Raw genomic sequence first — 16836 nt, 5'->3', positions numbered from 1 at the left:
TTTTTTTGACAAGTGCAAGTGACAACTGGTTTGTGGTAGGGTCACAATAGTAAAATAAAATGACGTTTATGATTGTGATTTATGATGCGTACAGATTTTCAGTTTATATACAGGGTGTCCCACAGTCACCGCCCCAAATGACAAACCAGTTTAAGTTTGTCTCAACAAATTTTTTCTGCGCACAACCGTTTCTCCGCATTTTGCATCAAACACAATTTTCTTCGTGTTTTAAGTTCTTTTTTACACTTTTATATCATTTAAGCCAAAAAAAACACGTTAATAAGTATTAATTTTTTGCGCTTATTATTAAAGCATAGTTTATTTTCTTAGAAAAAATAATTTTCTTTTCATAAAAAAGACTAGGTACTGAAAGTAATTAAAAAAAAAATAAACAAACTGAGTGAATTTAAAAAAAAATAATTTTTAAGTAATAAAATTAATTTAAATGACTTAAAAACTTTTTCTGAGTTATTGTTATTGTGGTTAAGTAAAGAACAAATAGATAAAGCTCTTAAAAAGTTTTAATTCGTTTAAATTAATTTTGTATTCAAAAATTATTTTTATTTTTTTAATTCACTCAGTTTGTTTATTTTTTAAAATACTTTCAGTAGTATTTTTTATGAAAAGAAACTTATTTTTTCTAAGAAAATAAACTGGGCTTTAATAATAAGCGCAAAAAATTAATACTTATTAACGTTTTTTTTTACTTCCCTCCTAACAATTTTGCTTCTATAATGCTTTACAGAAGCAACAATAGCATCTGTAAAGCTTTATAGAACCAAAATTGTTTGACGGGTTAAATGATATGACAGTGTAAAAAAGAACTTAAAAAAAGAAGAAAATTGTGTTTGATGCAAAATTGCGGAGAAACGGTTGTGCGCAGAAAAAAAGTTTTGAGACAAACTTTAACTGTAATAAATTCTTGATTGGTTGTAGAATAAATTTTTCGAAACAGACGTAGTTTGGCAAAGATAAAGCCAGTTAAAGGAAAAGAGAGCAAAAATCATTAAAACCGTCATAACTCGAAAAGAGGACGAAAACGATAAAATTGCCACTTAAGTTTTTTGACTTAAAATGACGTCAGGAATCCATGGTTTTCATTTGGGGTGGTGACTGTGGGACACCCTGTATAATAGGTGCGTCCCACCCATGGTATTAAAAGAGAAGGTACGATCATTAGAAAAAACTCTGTATCGAGAACTGTCAAAACATAAAAATGGCTACTTAAGGTTTTGACAGCTGCCCATTGAAATTGTTGTTGTAAACAAATTTGTCTTGAAAATTGTTGTTGCTTTTGACTTTACCAAATTAAACATCAAAAACTTATTACCCCTTTTTGTAAGATGGCGGCTTTATTGATCATACCTTGTCTTTTTATACCATGCGTCCCACCAAGAGAGATTTCTAAGGGCTCAGAGATTTTTTAAGTGAGACAGAAAATCTCAGATGAGCGCTCACTTTTTTTCGGAGATTTCTGAGACGAAAATGTTTTGGATTTATATCTCAGTTTTCTTTTTCTTTCTATAATTTTTTTTTTAGCGTTTGTTTTTTTTTAGCTGTGCAGTTATAAAAGTGCTAAAAACTTGAAAAATTTAGTGAAAATTTGAAGAAAATGTTATTATTTGAACTTACTTCACGAAATTACCTACTTTTTGAAATAAATTTTATCACAATTTAAAATTTGAAGAAAAGTTGCAAATGTGTTAAGTTGCAGTTGAAGTGTTGGATATGAAAAAAAAATTGGATTCATGTGAGAAACTTGTCCCACAAAATTATTTTGCTCTTATTCAAAATGACATTGAGCCCTCAGAGATTTTTTCTTGGGACCCGCCTAATGCGTCGCTCGGCGACTAAATTCACAGCTGTCAAAAAAATCGCTTTTCAAAATCGTCAAAGAATAAAGGCTTAACTACATACACCACTTTTTGAAAAAGTACAAAAGTGAAAATATTTTTTTTTTTCGCTAGCGCAATTGTTTTGTGAAAAAGAGTATACAAATTGTTTTTTCGACCAAAAAATAAGCTTTCTGCATCATTAGTTTTAATTTTCCAGCCCGAAAAACTACACAAAAATGCATTTGAAAATTTTCACTTTTGTACTTTTTCACTTTTTGAGCCAATGTAGTTATACCTTAAGTCAACAGAATGCAGTCGCGTGACGAGCTGTCAAATTACATATAAAAAATGCATTAAGGCTTGGCCACACCGGAGGGTATGCGGTATAGCGGTAACGATATTTGTACTAAAAAAATTCCACACCTGAACGTTGATGTGTCAGTTTGGAATTTTTTTCATACAAATATCGTTACCGCTATACCGCATACCCTCCGGTGTGGCCAAGCCTTTAAGGCTTGGCCACACCGGAGGGTACGCGGTAGAGGTACAGGTAACGGTACGGGTATTTGTATGGAAAAAATTCCAAACTGACACATCAACGTTCGGGTGTGGAATTTTTTTAATACAAATATCGTTGCCGCTACCCGTACCGCTACCGCATACCCTCCAGTGTGGCCAAGCCTTTATACTATTTTTTTTTTTTTTTTTTGAAAAATTCAGTACCTATTTGTTAAGATTTATGTGTATTTTTTTATTTTTTAAACAAAAAGTTCCACTGACCCACTTGAGAAGAATAAAAAATAAGAAACAGTAAACAAGAAGCAGCTCATAAAAAAAATCATAAACGTCAAAAATTGGCGCGCGACGAAGTTGAAAAAAAGTTCAACTTTTGAACGAATCGCTGAGCGAAGAGCGACTGCATTCTGTTGCAGATGGCGACTTCCATACAAATTTCAAATTTTTGCCAACTGTCATTTTAGTAGCCGGGCCACGAGCGACGCATTCTGTTCAGCTCTTTAATCCCTTTGGCATTTTTTTTTTAAAAAGCTAATTTTTATACTCCAACGCAACGCTGCAAAAAAAAGTATAAAGGCTTGGCCACACCGGAGGGTATGCGGTAGCGGTACGGGTAGCGGTAACGATATTTGTATGAAAAAAATTCAACATCTGAACGTTGATATGTCAGTTTGGAATTTTGTTCATACAAGTACCGTTACCTCTACCCGTACCGCTACCGCATACCCTCCGGTGTGGCCAAGCCTTAAAGGCTTAGCCACACCGGAGAGTATGCGGTAGAGGTACGGGTAGCGGTAACGATATTTGTATGAAAAAAATTCCACATCTGAACGTTGATATGTCAGCTTGGAATTTTTTTCATACAAGTACCGTTACCTCTACCCGTACCGCTACCGCATATACCCTCCGGTGTGGCCAAGCCTTAACTTGAAAAAGTAGATTTCGCGTTTCAAAACATGAAGCGTAAATGTAGTAAAATGGTAAATGCTTTAAGGCTTGGCCACACCGGAGGGTATGCGGTAGAGGTACGGGTAGCTGTAACGATATTTGTATGAAAAAAATTCCACATCTGAACGTTGATATGTCAGTTTGGAATTTTTTTCATACAAGTACCGTTACCTCTACCCGTACCGCTACCGCATACCCTCCGGTGTGGCCAAGCCTTTAAATAAACTGCTTAGAGTATATTATATCACAACAAAAACATTACTGTTAAAAAAAGAGCCCAGTTCTCCTATGTTGAAATTATGCTGGCACAAAAAGTATTGAGATGTAAAAGTGCACCAAGTTCTAAATTTTGGGTTCAAATTCGTATCAAAAAAATCTTAATTGTTCTCTTGACAATTTTTCTTTTAATTACCGATTTTTAAAGTTATTTAAAAAAATGCCAAGTAAACAACATAGGAGAACTTGGCTCTTTTTTAACAGTAATGTTTTTGTTGTGATTTCACTACTTTTTGCAAGGTATGGCTGTAGAATTGAAAATCTCTATATTTGATGAAAATTCAGTGAAAATGGGCGGTTGCCACGCCCCCTGGCTGAAATTCTCAAACTTTAAAATTTTTTCCTTTGTATAAACTACCAGCTCTACCATCCTACCAAATTTCAAGATTCTACGATAATCAGAAGTGCTCTATAATATTTGATGAAAATTCAGCAGAAATGGGCGACTGCCACGCCCCCTGGTTGAAATTCTCAAATTTTAAATTTTTTCCTTTGTATAAACTACCAGCTCTACCATTCTACTAAATTTCAAGATTCTACGATAATCAGAAGTGCTCTATAATATTTTATGAAAATTCAGCGGAAATGGGTGGATGCCACTCCCCCTGAATCGAAAATCTCAAATTTTTTCCATGGTATACACTACAAGTCCTATCACCGTGTCAAATTTCCAGTTTCTACGATATCGCGAAGTTCTCCATAATTTTGATGATCTGTCAGTGAGTCAGTGAGTCAGTTACGGTTTTTGCGATTTTTGAAGCCCTATATCTCAGAAACTACTCATCGTAGGAAGCTGAAATTTTGTGAGGTGTTTGGTTTTGACCAGTTCAACAAATGTAGCGAGTTTGATATTTCTAGTATCTTTGGTGTGGAAGTTAGAGGGGGGTCGAAAATGGCCTGAGTTGTTTCCTGTAAATAAGGGTGTAGTGCCAAAGTTGCTAGAGAACTTGGCTGGGCACTACCGTGCCCCTTGATATGGAGTGCTTGTGCTGTTAGTTCCGTGAAGTTTTTATAGAGGGCTCTAGTTTCTTTAAGTTTTTCGATGAGTGCATGCCTCCATTTTATTTTCATTTGATGGCTGTCATCAACAAGCGTGTTTATTTACAGCTGCAGAACCGGACTCTCAATGAAAAACGAAGGTTACGACCCCTATCCATGCACATAGCGTTACAATGTATTAGGTATAGGAACAAGCACTCCATATATTATATCCTCTAAGATAAACTGTCATAATTTTTGTGAAAAAAACTCTACCAAAAACTGGGTAAACTTTTTCGCAGAATTTTATTTGGTGAAGTTTACAATTGATGTCTAGTGTGGTATACACCTTAAAGTGGTCGTTCAGAAATGTTTAATTTTTTTTTTCCAAATATCATGAACGCACTCAGAACTTTTTATTCGTTGACATTTCGCAATTTTTTTTTCACAATTTTAACGTAAGCTCTCGAGCACAAAGCTGGCCGAAGGTGGAGCGGAATTAATATTTTTTTTTCGAAAATTTCCGTGATTAAATTCTTATATTAATTCCAGTTAGTATAATCTTATTTTTGTGAATATTTACAAGTTTAAAATAAATAAATATTAATTTCAACAGAAATGAGTTCAGATTCCTACTTTAAAGAAGTCGACGCCGAAAGCAGTGGGAAACTTGCCAAAAAAGCAAAGGAGTCACCCTTCATGTTAATAGGTAAGCACTTGTACAAAACTATTATAATTTCGCGTGTATCAAGATCAAGAGCAATCACATGGGCATGGGAACAACCGAATCGCAAACTATGCCCTTGACCTTCGTGACGTTTATCGCGCAGTCTGGCTACGTTTTGTCTTTCTTCTTTCTTCAAAAGCGCACGTTGATTCAATATTATCTAACAATGATGCAATAGCTTCTTTAGTATAAATGCCAAAAGCACTTTTCTTCCTATTGCAAGTAATGTATGTATAGTATATTGACTTTAACCGATACACTGGTGAAATTGTTTGAGATCGTTTGGTTTTTGCAAAATACTTAAAAGGTGGTATGTTCTAGCATTATCACTTGTTGGAACGACGCAATATGAGTGATTCATATCGGGGGCATCTTTATAAGCGATTAAAATAAAAACTTTAATAATTTTTATGTATTTGTTAAGATTTTTTAAAATGATTTCAATTAACTAACACAAAGCTATTTCACCATGTTGGAATATGTAAAAAAAAATTTCCATAAACAAAAAGTTTGTTTATTATTATTAATTGATTGTGATGATTTAATTGATTCTTTTTTCACCATTTAGATAGAATACAATAATTACAAGAATGAAAATTACAAAACATAATGAAAATTATTTCTGTTTTAGGAGAAGCAATTGAATTTAATTCAGTTATTAAAATGTCTATGTAAACAGCACTGAAAATTTTGAGTTGTAGCGATATTTAAGTGATTTGTTTTTAATTTGTAGCTTTACTAAGACTATTGTCTTCTAAGCAGTGCTTAGAAAAGTACATCATTTCCAGGATTTTTTTCATTTATACCTTTTGTTAGGTTGCTGCAAAATGACCATAAACTTTCCTTGTAGCGCTTTAAGGCGGCTACAATCCATTGTAGATGTGGGCCTCAATAAACAAGTTTCTCAAGCCAGATCTGCCCTTAACTAAAAGGTTCTAGTTTCACACACCAAGTTGATTGAGGTCCCCTTCCACCATCACCATCAATACAGAAGGGACCAAAAAAACGCGCAAGGTGTTTTCATTCGTCCTCGTCAAAGTCCATGCCTCTGAACTATAAATCAGGACTGGGATGATGAGAGTTTATTATAGGGACACCCTAGTTACTTGAAAGGGCTTTGTTAGTCGCCTTTGTTAATTGCCAAAGTAGCAGTGGTTGGCAAGATTAATTCTCCCTTTCATTTCAACGCCTGGTGTTGATGTCTGTGTTTGCAGCGGAACCTAGGTAGAAGAAGTCCTTTACTACCTCGAATTTAAGGTTGTGACGTTTTGTACAATACGTCGACGTTGAGTGTCCTTTTTGAGAAAAGATTGGTGTTGCCCTCATTGGCAGTTAAACCAATTTTTGTCGCTTCCGCTCCGATGCTCATGAAAGCGCCAATGACTTCACGCGTTCTTTCGATTATTTTAATACTGTCGCATATGCCAGCAGGTGGACAGACTTCCTCCCATTAAGCATAGGTGTTTTTTTAGATCATCAAAAAAAATATCTTATCTAAAATTAGAATTGATTGGTACGACTACGCATTCGAATAATCTTTTTATTTCAATAATACTCGTTTATCTTTACGACTGGTATTTGGCTATCGTTTAACTTTCGTTTTTATAAAGCTGTCATAATATTTTTGTATCTACTGGTAAAATTAGCTGATTTGCTGTTGTCATTTCCGGTCAAATGACCGAAAGGATGAGTTATTCCACTATTTTCATTCATATGCTTATCAATAATTACTTTTCGGATTATTTATTAATCAACACATTACTACTTCAATTCTGAAAGGGTACAAAAAAAAATCATATTTTTTTGTTTATGGTATTATTATTTATGGAATATAATATGTTTTTTTTTGTTACTTATGGAATATTCTCAAAAATGTTATGCACATTTGAAATGAGAATTGAACATATCAACTTTTAAGTTAACTTGCCTACATTTTTTTACACTACAGAACTACAGTTCGTTGAATAAGGGTCATGTAAACATTTTGAGTACTAAGATGGACAATAAGTACCTAATATTTTTTTTTAAACTGATGAAGGTGTGTTTAAGTATTTGAAGGCAATTGTTAATCAAACAAAATATCTGTATGTGTTTTACTTCCCAAATCTTAATAAAAGTCTTTGAGCTATAATACTGCCCATAATCCCGTAAAGGCCCTAACTCAGTGTTACCGCTGGATATTTTTGAAAAGTGGCAAAAAAGGTGGCACTCGAAGAAAAAAGGTGGCACATCAAAATAATAATAAAGGAACACCATATTTGTATGAAAATTGTCTTCAGAGAAAAAACATCTCACCAAAATCATAGCATTTGAAGAAAACACACAATTTAAACGAACATATTTTTTTATGATTTTTTGTAACGCAAACTTAAAAACTTAAAACTTAACACTTCATCTTATATTTTATATTATACATATATATGTATTATAAGGAATAGGTACCAGGTATAGGTTAGGTTAGGTAGTAGTGGCTGTCAGGCAAATTACCCGACACACTTAGACCCTTATGGATCCATTGTGATACCACAAAAGACTAGCAAGTTGGGACTCACTAGCCGAACCACTCGGTGCTTCTTATGAATGAAGATAGACTTTTAACGTCCGTTTTCACTAGATCACTAGTGTAATCGTAGAAGAATTCTCCTAGATAGAGTTTTCTTCTATTAGAGAGAGCAGGGCAGGTGCACAGAAGATGTTGAACAGTTTCCTCTTCTTCTTCATCCATGCAACTTCTGCAGAAATCGTTAGAGAACACGCCCATTCTTTTTGCGTGTCTACCTATTAGACAGTGTCCTGTAAGGACACCTATGGTGCAGCTAATATGCTTTCTGTTTAAATTTAACAAACCCTTTGAACGTTTCAAGTCTATACAAGGCCATATTTGTTTAGTAGCTAGGCAAGTATTACTCTGAGTCCATCTGAGGTTGGTTTTCTTTAAAGCGTCCTGCTTTAGCATAAGTTTGCATGTAGCGATAGGTGTTCCTATATTGTTCCTTTCTGGTTGAAGAGGAGTAATTGTTCCTAGTTTGGCAAGTTCGTCTGCCCTGCAGTTGCCTGCGATGTCTCTATGTCCCGGCACCCATACGAGGTGAATGTTAAACTGCTCAGACATCTCCCTTAGAGATGTTTGACAGTCGAGGACCGTGATTGAGTTTGTAGAGACGGAGGCAAGAGATTTAATGGCTGCTTGACTGTCCGAGAAGATCCGAATATCCGTGTTGGATATTACGTTTTCTCTGAGCCAAGAGAGAACCTCCTTAATCGCCAGAATTTCTGCTTGGAACACGCTACATTGGTCTGGTAAGCGGAAGAAGAGACTGAGATTCAGTTTTTCCGAAAATATGCCACTTCCTACACCTTCATTGGTTTTTGAACCATCAGTATAGAAGTGTAAAGAGTCATTATCCAGAGTACTAAGGTTCTCCCATTCAGTTCTGGAGGGAATGGAGTTCTGGAAATTATTATCGAACACCAGTTGAGGTGTGGTATAGTCTAGACGATCCGGAAGGAATCCGAAGTTGTTTAGAATGTTTGTGTGGCCAATATGATTACTGGTCCACTGAGAGGTTGCTTTTAGACGAGTAGCTGAGCTAGCTGCTACTTGTTTGCTGAAGATGTCTAGGGGTGTGAGATTTAGAAGTATGTCTAGGGCGTCAGAAGGGGTTGACCTCAGCGCACCGCTTATGCACATACTTGCTGACCTTTGGACTTTGATAAGCTTGTTTAAGTTTATCGTTTTGTCCAGTGCGGTCCACCAAACTACCATCCCATATGTAAGTATTGGTCTTATGACCGATGTGTACAGCCAGTGTGCAATGTTAGGAGAAAATCCCCATTTGCCACCAATGGCTTTTTTGCATGAAAAGAGTGCCACATTGGCTTTTTTAACTCTTTCTTCAATATTGAGCTTCCAGGTCAGTTTTTTATCAAAAATGAGTCCTAGGTATTTAGCTTGATCGGATAGAGTAAGTGTTACCTCTTTAATTGTAGGGAGTTTGAAGTCTGGAATCTTGTATTTCCTCGTGAAAAGGACAAGATCCGTTTTGTGGGGATTAATATCCAATCCACATCCTCTAGCCCAGTGAATTAGCTTGTTTAAAGCTGTTTGTAGAAGTTCTGCAAGTGTCTGTGGGTATTTGCCCGATACGGCAATTGCCACATCATCCGCGTAGGCGATAACCTTAAAACCTTCTCCCTCTAGGTCTAGCAGCAGTTCGTTGACTACTAAGTTCCATAGGAGAGGCGATAAGACCCCTCCTTGAGGGGTCCCTCTGTTGGCTGCTCTACGGGTTTTGAAGTTTCCCAACTCTGAACTGATAATCCTGCTACTAAGCATGATTTCTATCATGTTCTTAAGCGGGTCTTCTATTTTGAGATTGTCAAGAGCATTCATGATTGCTGAGTTCCTGACATTATTGAAAGCACCCTCTATGTCTAAAAAGGCGACAAGAGTGTACTCTTTGTAGTGTAGAGAGTATTCAATGGTGCTAACCAGAGAATGGAGAGCAGTTTCCACCGATTTCCCTTTAGTGTAGGCATGTTGTGCCTTAGAGATCAGACATGGTTCAATTTCCTGTCTTAGATGGATATCTATCATTCTTTCTAGAGTTTTAAGCAGAAAGGATGATAGACTAATAGGTCTTAAATCTTTTGGAGTGACATGAGAGCATTTTCCCGCCTTTGGTATAAAAACCACCTTTGCTTCTCTCCAGGCCTTTGGAATATACGAGAAGCTTATGCAGCTTATCATTATAATTTCCAACTTTCGTAGTATGATATCTGAGACGTGTTGTAATTCAGCGGGTATGATACCATCTGGCCCAGGTGATTTGTATGGATGGAAGCTATTTATTGCCCATATTAGTCTATCCTTGGAAATAAGATCTTTGCTAATTTGATAAAATTGGTTGGGTCGGTGACCGAAGTCACTTATTGAGTTCGAGCTACCAGGGAAATGAGTGTCTAGTAGCAAGTTTAGCGATTCCTCATAAGAGCTAGTCCAATCGCCATTAGAGTCTTTTAGGGAGCTCGGCATGGTTGGATTAGTTGAAAGGATTTTTCTGAGTCTAGATGCCTCAGAAGAATCTTCAATTTTACTACAGAAGTTCCTCCAGGAGGATCTTTTACTTTTCCGTAGTTGTTTCTTGTAACTTTTTAGTGAAACTTTATACAGGTCCCAGTCTAATGGGTTCCTTGTTTGTTTAGCCCTATTGAAAGCCTTTCTACAGTCTTTCCTGAGCGGTTCTAGCTCTTTGTTCCACCAGTGCGGTTTTTTCTTTCCTCTTATTATGGTAAGGGGACAAGAGTTAGCCATGGAATTGTTTAGAGCTTTGGTGAGATCGTTGACTTTTAAGTCAAGATCATCTGTATTAGAAGGGAAAATATTGTCCTGATTATTGTAGCAGGTAGTAAAAGTTTCCCTATATTTCACCCAATCCGTTTTCCTATAATTACGAAAACCGGTGGGTTTTGTGCATTCATCTTCGAGACTAAATTGGATATACCTATGATCTGAGAATGAGTGATCATTAGATACAGCCCAATTCTTTATCTTGTGGTGAATTGTTTGGGATACAAGGGTAATGTCCAATACCTCTTGTCGGTTCTTTGTAACAAAGGTAGGTTCATTACCAATATTACAAATAAGGAGACTAGTACTTAGAATAAAATCAAAAAGTGACTCACCTCTTTCATTTACGTCAGTACTCCCCCACACTGTGTGATGAGCATTAGCATCACTGCCAATGAGGAGATCTACTTTTTGGCTCGCTGCTGCTGCGATCATTCGCCCAAGTGTCTCCCCCGGAGGCGGCCCACAATCATGGCCTAGGTAAGCAGACGTAATCCAATATGTTCCTTTGGAGGTCTGCAGTGTAGCGGTTGTGATATCACGATCGCTGTAATTAGGGAGTAAAAATACTGTTAGTGTTTTCTTTGCTAGTATGCAGGATCTAGGCTCACCTTTATCCGTCACATACAGCAGAGAATAATCTTTCGTCCCGAGGCCTCTCACCAAGGATTTTACAATCCAAGGTTCCTGGATCAGGACTATATCCTCTCCGGACTTGCTTAGTCGGAGAAGAAGGGCGGCCGAAGCCTTTATGGAGTGTTGGAGATTAATCTGTACCACCTGCAGCATGGCTACAACCAGTACGATCAACCTCCACCACTGTGGCATTTAGGTCTTCCGTTTCTGAGGTAGAGTTTAATAGCTCATCCTCAGAAAGAAGATCCTCCTGCGCAACGCTGACAGTGTCCATGTCGGACAAACTTCCAGCCATCTCATCATCTTCCAATACGGAAGATATTGTACCAGGTATTCAATAGGTAGATGTTTCAAAAACAAAATTTGGACAATTCCATGGTAACTCACGTTACATTCACAAAAATTTCCAACACATAAATAATTTTTTTCTTGTTAATTTTAATGTAAATTGATACGAAATTGCTATCCATGAATGGAGCATAACTATTTCTTTCATAATTAACTAAAAAAATTTACTTTATTTTTAACATTTGCTTGGGAAAAATAAAAGTTTGATGGTAACTCACGTTACAAAAATCGGACACGAATTTTAAGAGTCCGACTTTATTTGTTTTTAATGAAGAATCCATACATAAAAAATTACAAGCTTTCAATATAAGTGACGAAACGAAACATTTTTTCAATATTTCGAGGAAAAATTTTAAAATATTTAGGTAACTCACGTTACATTATTTTGGTAACTCATGTTGCCTGTGATTTATGGTTGTAAATGTAAAGAAAAGATGCATTTTCACTCAAGTTTTTTTTTAAATCGAATATTGTGTAACGAAGCTTGCTTAAATGTTAATTTATTTTACCAATAACGAGGGGGTGTTGTCATCGTCACTATTAGACTCATCATGTTTTTAGTTTCCTTGTTTTTCCGTCATTTTCATCTGAAATTCTTCTGTTGTTGGCAAGCTTATGCTATAAATATGCTTTAAGGTTATTTAAACTCCCTGAATTTGATGTCTATCCATAAGGGAATACAACAAAGAATCTTTTCTTGCAACTTGCAAAAAGAGTTGACGTTTGTAAATAGTAATTTGTTAATAAAAAAAGTAAAAAAGACTGCATAATTTGTTCAAAATTCGTGTCCACTTTTTCATGGAATTACCCATTTGTTTTTGTACAAAAGTTACGAATTTGTGTTACATTTTATTTTTTTGTAATTGTTTGTCTATATTTTTTACAAAGAGCTCATTTGGGCTCCACTCAATAAGATCACAGTTATTTATTAAATTTTAAGAAGCCAACATATTTTCTCAAGTTTCAGTTTTTAGTCGGTTGGTGAGTTTATTTTTCATTAAAGTATGCTTTGAAAATACTCTCTCAGCGCAGGCACTGCTATGTGGCAAAGTTAATATGTTTGCAACAAATTCATACAAATCAGAAAATAGGTATTCATTCAGACTATTTTTAATACTACCCACTTTAAACCAAAACATTTCAATACTTTCGATTTCGAAAATTGATTTGAAATCTGTGTGGAACGACTTTGTTTCGAGAATATCATGTTTTTGTTTTAATTGAATGGAATTCTAAAAAAGTGGCACACACTAAAAGGTAGTGGCTCGATAGCACAGGCTGAAAAAAGGTGGCATTGTGCCACTTAAGTGGCACAGCGGTAACGCTGCCCTAACTACATTTTTCATACTTCTGAGTTATAGAAGAAAACACAATCAAATACCGCAATTTGCATATAAAAATGAAAAAACTTTCAAAAATATTTGAAATTTTCTGACTTATTTAAAGACATAGGCTAAGAAAATAAATGAGAATAAATCAGAGACAATGACCTAACTCCAAATATGCAAACAAATCAAAATCGAAAATTTTGTAGGTAGGGCCTTTACGAGATTATGGGCAGAATATCAAACCGTATCCCGAATTCTGTTATAATTGTTTTTTTTTTTCAAAAGGCCCCTTATAACTACAATAACCATCCATACTCTTAGTGAGGACAGTCTTCTTTTTCAATATCGTGTCGTCAATAGTATTTTAACTAAAATAAAATAGTCGATTGACCTCTTTTTAATAAATATTTGTTTTTCTTATATCTCTTTTCTCTGTCAAATTCTTTTTTAATTAATTTAACGCCGGGATACCGAACATTATAGAACTGATGTGGTTCAGAACGTGTGGAAAGACACCAGTTGTAAATCGCTTGGTTCTTATCATCTTAGGTGTAAAAGACTATTGTTCATTTACTGAATTAAATAAAACGTGAACTTGTCATTTGTGTGTGCCATAGTATCATAATTTAAGTTATTTTTTTTTTAATAGAGCGTCGACTGACGTCAGACTAAAATCTTAACAAAATTGAAATATGTTTTGTTCTCGCTGTATCTGTTTTCTTTTTTAACATAAGGTCATGTAATTTTCTGCTGACAATATGTTATTAAAACAGTTTAAATCAACCGGAAATGTTTATATTTTATACTATAGGTTGCAATATTTCTAGATGAACCTTATATATTAAAATGTCAGTTTCTTTCAGTCAATGTCATATCAGATAGGTACTGAAAAAAAAACTTTTCAGATTATTAAATGAAATGACTGTGTTACTTGCGTTTGTCAATGATATTAATTATTTTTAGAAAAATTTAGCAAAAAGCAGAGAGTAACATTGAATTTATTGTTAACCTGCCAATTATTTAGTTTTTTATTACATATTTATTTTTCTTTGTATGAGGTACATACATACATTCATACATACTTATAAATATGAATGTTCTTAAAAATGAATACAATATTTTTCATGTGCGTAAATGAAAAGCTTTATAAAGTAAAATGCACGACTGTAGTTTTGTTTTTAGGGGGTTAAAAACGTGAGTTTTCCAAATAATGTGAGTAGGCTGAATTCACACTATTTCACATTTTACAGGCACTGATACTTTGTCCTTTTTACTGGCTCTGAACACCTCAATTTAAGATGCGATCAAAAGAACTCAAGATATACGCTATTTAAGCGTGTTTGTTTTGGAGACTTTCTTTTTTTGTTTGTTTGAATTGAAAACTCCAAAAATAGATCAAAGTGGTTAATTTAAAAAGCTTATATCTTGAGTTCTATTAGATACATTGTAGATAATGAGGTATTCAGGCATAGCATGACAGAGCATCAATAATATTCAGAATATTAACTTGTGTTAGTTTAGCCTACTCATACTAATTGGAAAACTCTATTGTGTCCCCTTTTAACTTGGCTTAATTTCTTTCGGGATTTGAAACGTTTTTGGTTGTAGTTTCCTAGAAACATTTTGTTTTGTCTCAGTTTCGGTAGTTTGGAGTTGATTGTGTTAGAATTGAGTGCTTTTAAGAAAGCTTGACTGTCTATCTGACATGGCAATTTTTTTGTTCCTGTGATTCAATTCGAGGTTAAGTTTTTGCAATGGCTTTGACTTCAGTCTCAAAATTTACTTGAGGATTGGCCCATTAGAGAGTTTGATATCAGGCCCAAAAACGCCTGCACCTGTACCTTCCGCCGTTCTCGGCCCGTCAGTATACTATTTGATGGTGTTTTCTTTAAGTAGTTTCTTTGACTACTTAATAGATTCACCTATCCAATGTTTTTTTAAAACTAAGGTGTACTTTGTAGTTTTGGCATCTCTTGGAAGGTAAAGGAAGTTTTATTCTGAGGAACTGGAGAGGAGGTTTATGAGGAGGCCTATGCATTTTGTAAAACCCTTAACTACCGAGTTTTAAGTAAATCGCTTAGGTTTGTGGATCGAAAAAGAAACAGACAGAAACACAGAATTGTGAATTTGACTTTTTCGGATTCTACATCATTTTTTTTCAACAAACCTTCAGACGAATCTAATACACACGACACGCTCAAATAATAGACAGTGTTTTCAAAACTTTGGCATCCACGGAGTGAAAAACTGTATTAAAATTAAATTATATTTTGTACTCATTTCTCGATAATTATAAAATATCTTGCGTTTCATTTCTATACTAATGATTTTTTAATTTTTTCTTTCAGGTTTGGCAGGTTTTGTTGCTGCAGGTGCTTGGGGTGCTTACTCCTACAAGAACCGTGGCAAAATGAGCACAAGCGTTTTCCTAATGCAACTCCGTGTAGCAGCTCAAGGAACGGTTGTGGGTGCATTGACTATTGGACTTGCATACGCCATGGCAAAGGAATATTTGTTCGACAAACACCCCAAAGAAGAGTAATCATTGTTTCATTTTTTTTTCGTAGCTTATAAGTTATTTATGATGATTTATATAAACGGAGAGTTTTCATTCTATTTTATAATTCATTATGTTTATTGAATTGTTTTTATGTTGTTTAATTTTTTTTTATTTTCAGTTTCACCATTCAAAAATCAATTGGTCATTAATAGGAATTTAGTTTTATAACAAAAAACGAAAATAAATGTTTAGATTTTATTAAAAAAAAAAAAAAACAAACAAACATTCAAATTCAAACAGCATTAAAATTACTAATTGTGTTCATTTAAAATATCTCATTAACAATTCATGCTCATGATTTAATTTGGTTTCCTGAGTTTCTTTGTGAAGAAGAAATAATTATTTAATTTTGTTTAACGATAGACGAAGTAAAACTTGATGTTGTCGTTGGGCATTGTTTTGCCTGTGATAATAAGTACACAAACTAGTAAATTTTATTATTATGTAAAAAATGTAAAAATGAAACAGATGTGTATATTTTTTCATTCTATTTATTTAATAATCCAATAAAAATTAATTAATTTGCTGTTTGCAAACATCTAGCCATTTTTTGTTATATATCTTCATATGTTTGTACAAAAAGAAAAAATACTACAAAAGAAATAGAACTATGTATTGTTGAACTAAAAGAAATGTGAAATAGTTTAATATAATTTTTAAATAAATGTGAAGGTGTAAATCAAACATGATAGTTTTTCCTAAATGTAATGGATGATAATCATAATTTTGGTATTGGCAAATAATCTTTCCGTCTTTAGATTATTCGAATAAAGGTGAACTACGATTTTCAATAGAATCCGAACAGCTAAAATGAGGAGCAGATTATCATGAATAGATGATACAGGGTGTCCCAAAAGTTAACGTCGAAATGAAAACGGTAGATAGGGTAAGTGGTGACTGTTTTCAGAAAAATAATAAAAAAAATCGCAGCCATATATTTTAGGAATTATGGGCATTCGAAAAAAAAATCGAAAAAATGGTCACCCTGTGACGGTTTTTCATGTGCCGTGACTACAAATCTTAAGTTTTCTCAATTTTTTCTTTTGCTACGGAACCTTGAATAACCTTGCTAACAAGTGCATTTAAAAATCTCAATCCAGCTGCATCAGTTTTAAAGCTAATATCACTTTTTTGGCCAACTAAAAAGTCAAAAATTTTACATGACCCTAATTCAATGAACAAAATGCACTACGATTAGATTAGATTAGATTAGAAAAGATTTTATTTAATTTTCATTTTACAATTAAGCCTATAACAAAGTAATTAAAAAAATCTTAATAGTGTAATAATACAATATTTTGACATAACATATATTTGTTGTCTGTCAGATTGGC

At 34.4% G+C, this 16836-nt stretch overlaps 1 protein-coding gene across 1 annotated transcript; it reads left to right on the top strand.

Annotated features, from left to right (window-relative positions):
* Positions 1 to 4995: 4995 nt before the first annotated feature.
* Positions 4996 to 16186, top strand: LOC129914095 (HIG1 domain family member 1A, mitochondrial). Its single transcript, XM_055993156.1, has 4 exons — positions 4996 to 5104; positions 5170 to 5262; positions 15291 to 15480; positions 15621 to 16186. Exons 2-4 carry the CDS (start codon positions 5172 to 5174, stop codon positions 15649 to 15651), a joined length of 312 nt encoding a protein of 103 aa, XP_055849131.1. The 5' UTR covers positions 4996 to 5104; positions 5170 to 5171; the 3' UTR covers positions 15652 to 16186.
* Positions 16187 to 16836: the final 650 nt, after the last annotated feature.

Source organism: Episyrphus balteatus, chromosome 3, assembly GCF_945859705.1.
Source record: "Episyrphus balteatus chromosome 3, idEpiBalt1.1, whole genome shotgun sequence".
NCBI lineage: Eukaryota > Metazoa > Arthropoda > Insecta > Diptera > Syrphidae > Episyrphus > Episyrphus balteatus.
Note: the sequence above shows the minus strand (reverse complement) of the source record. Positions and strands in the feature narration are given on the sequence as shown.

Bases quoted from the DNA above. Each gene is read 5' to 3' on its own strand.
- LOC129914095 (XM_055993156.1), top strand. From the start codon at position 5,172: ATGAGTTCAGATTCCTACTTTAAAGAAGTCGACGCCGAAAGCAGTGGG. The intron at 5,263-15,290 runs GTAAGCACTTGT...TTTTTCTTTCAG, and splicing joins GTCACCCTTCATGTTAATAG to GTTTGGCAGGTTTTGTTGCT. The intron at 15,481-15,620 runs GTAATCATTGTT...TTTTATTTTCAG, and splicing joins GACAAACACCCCAAAGAAGA to TTTCACCATTCAAAAATCAA.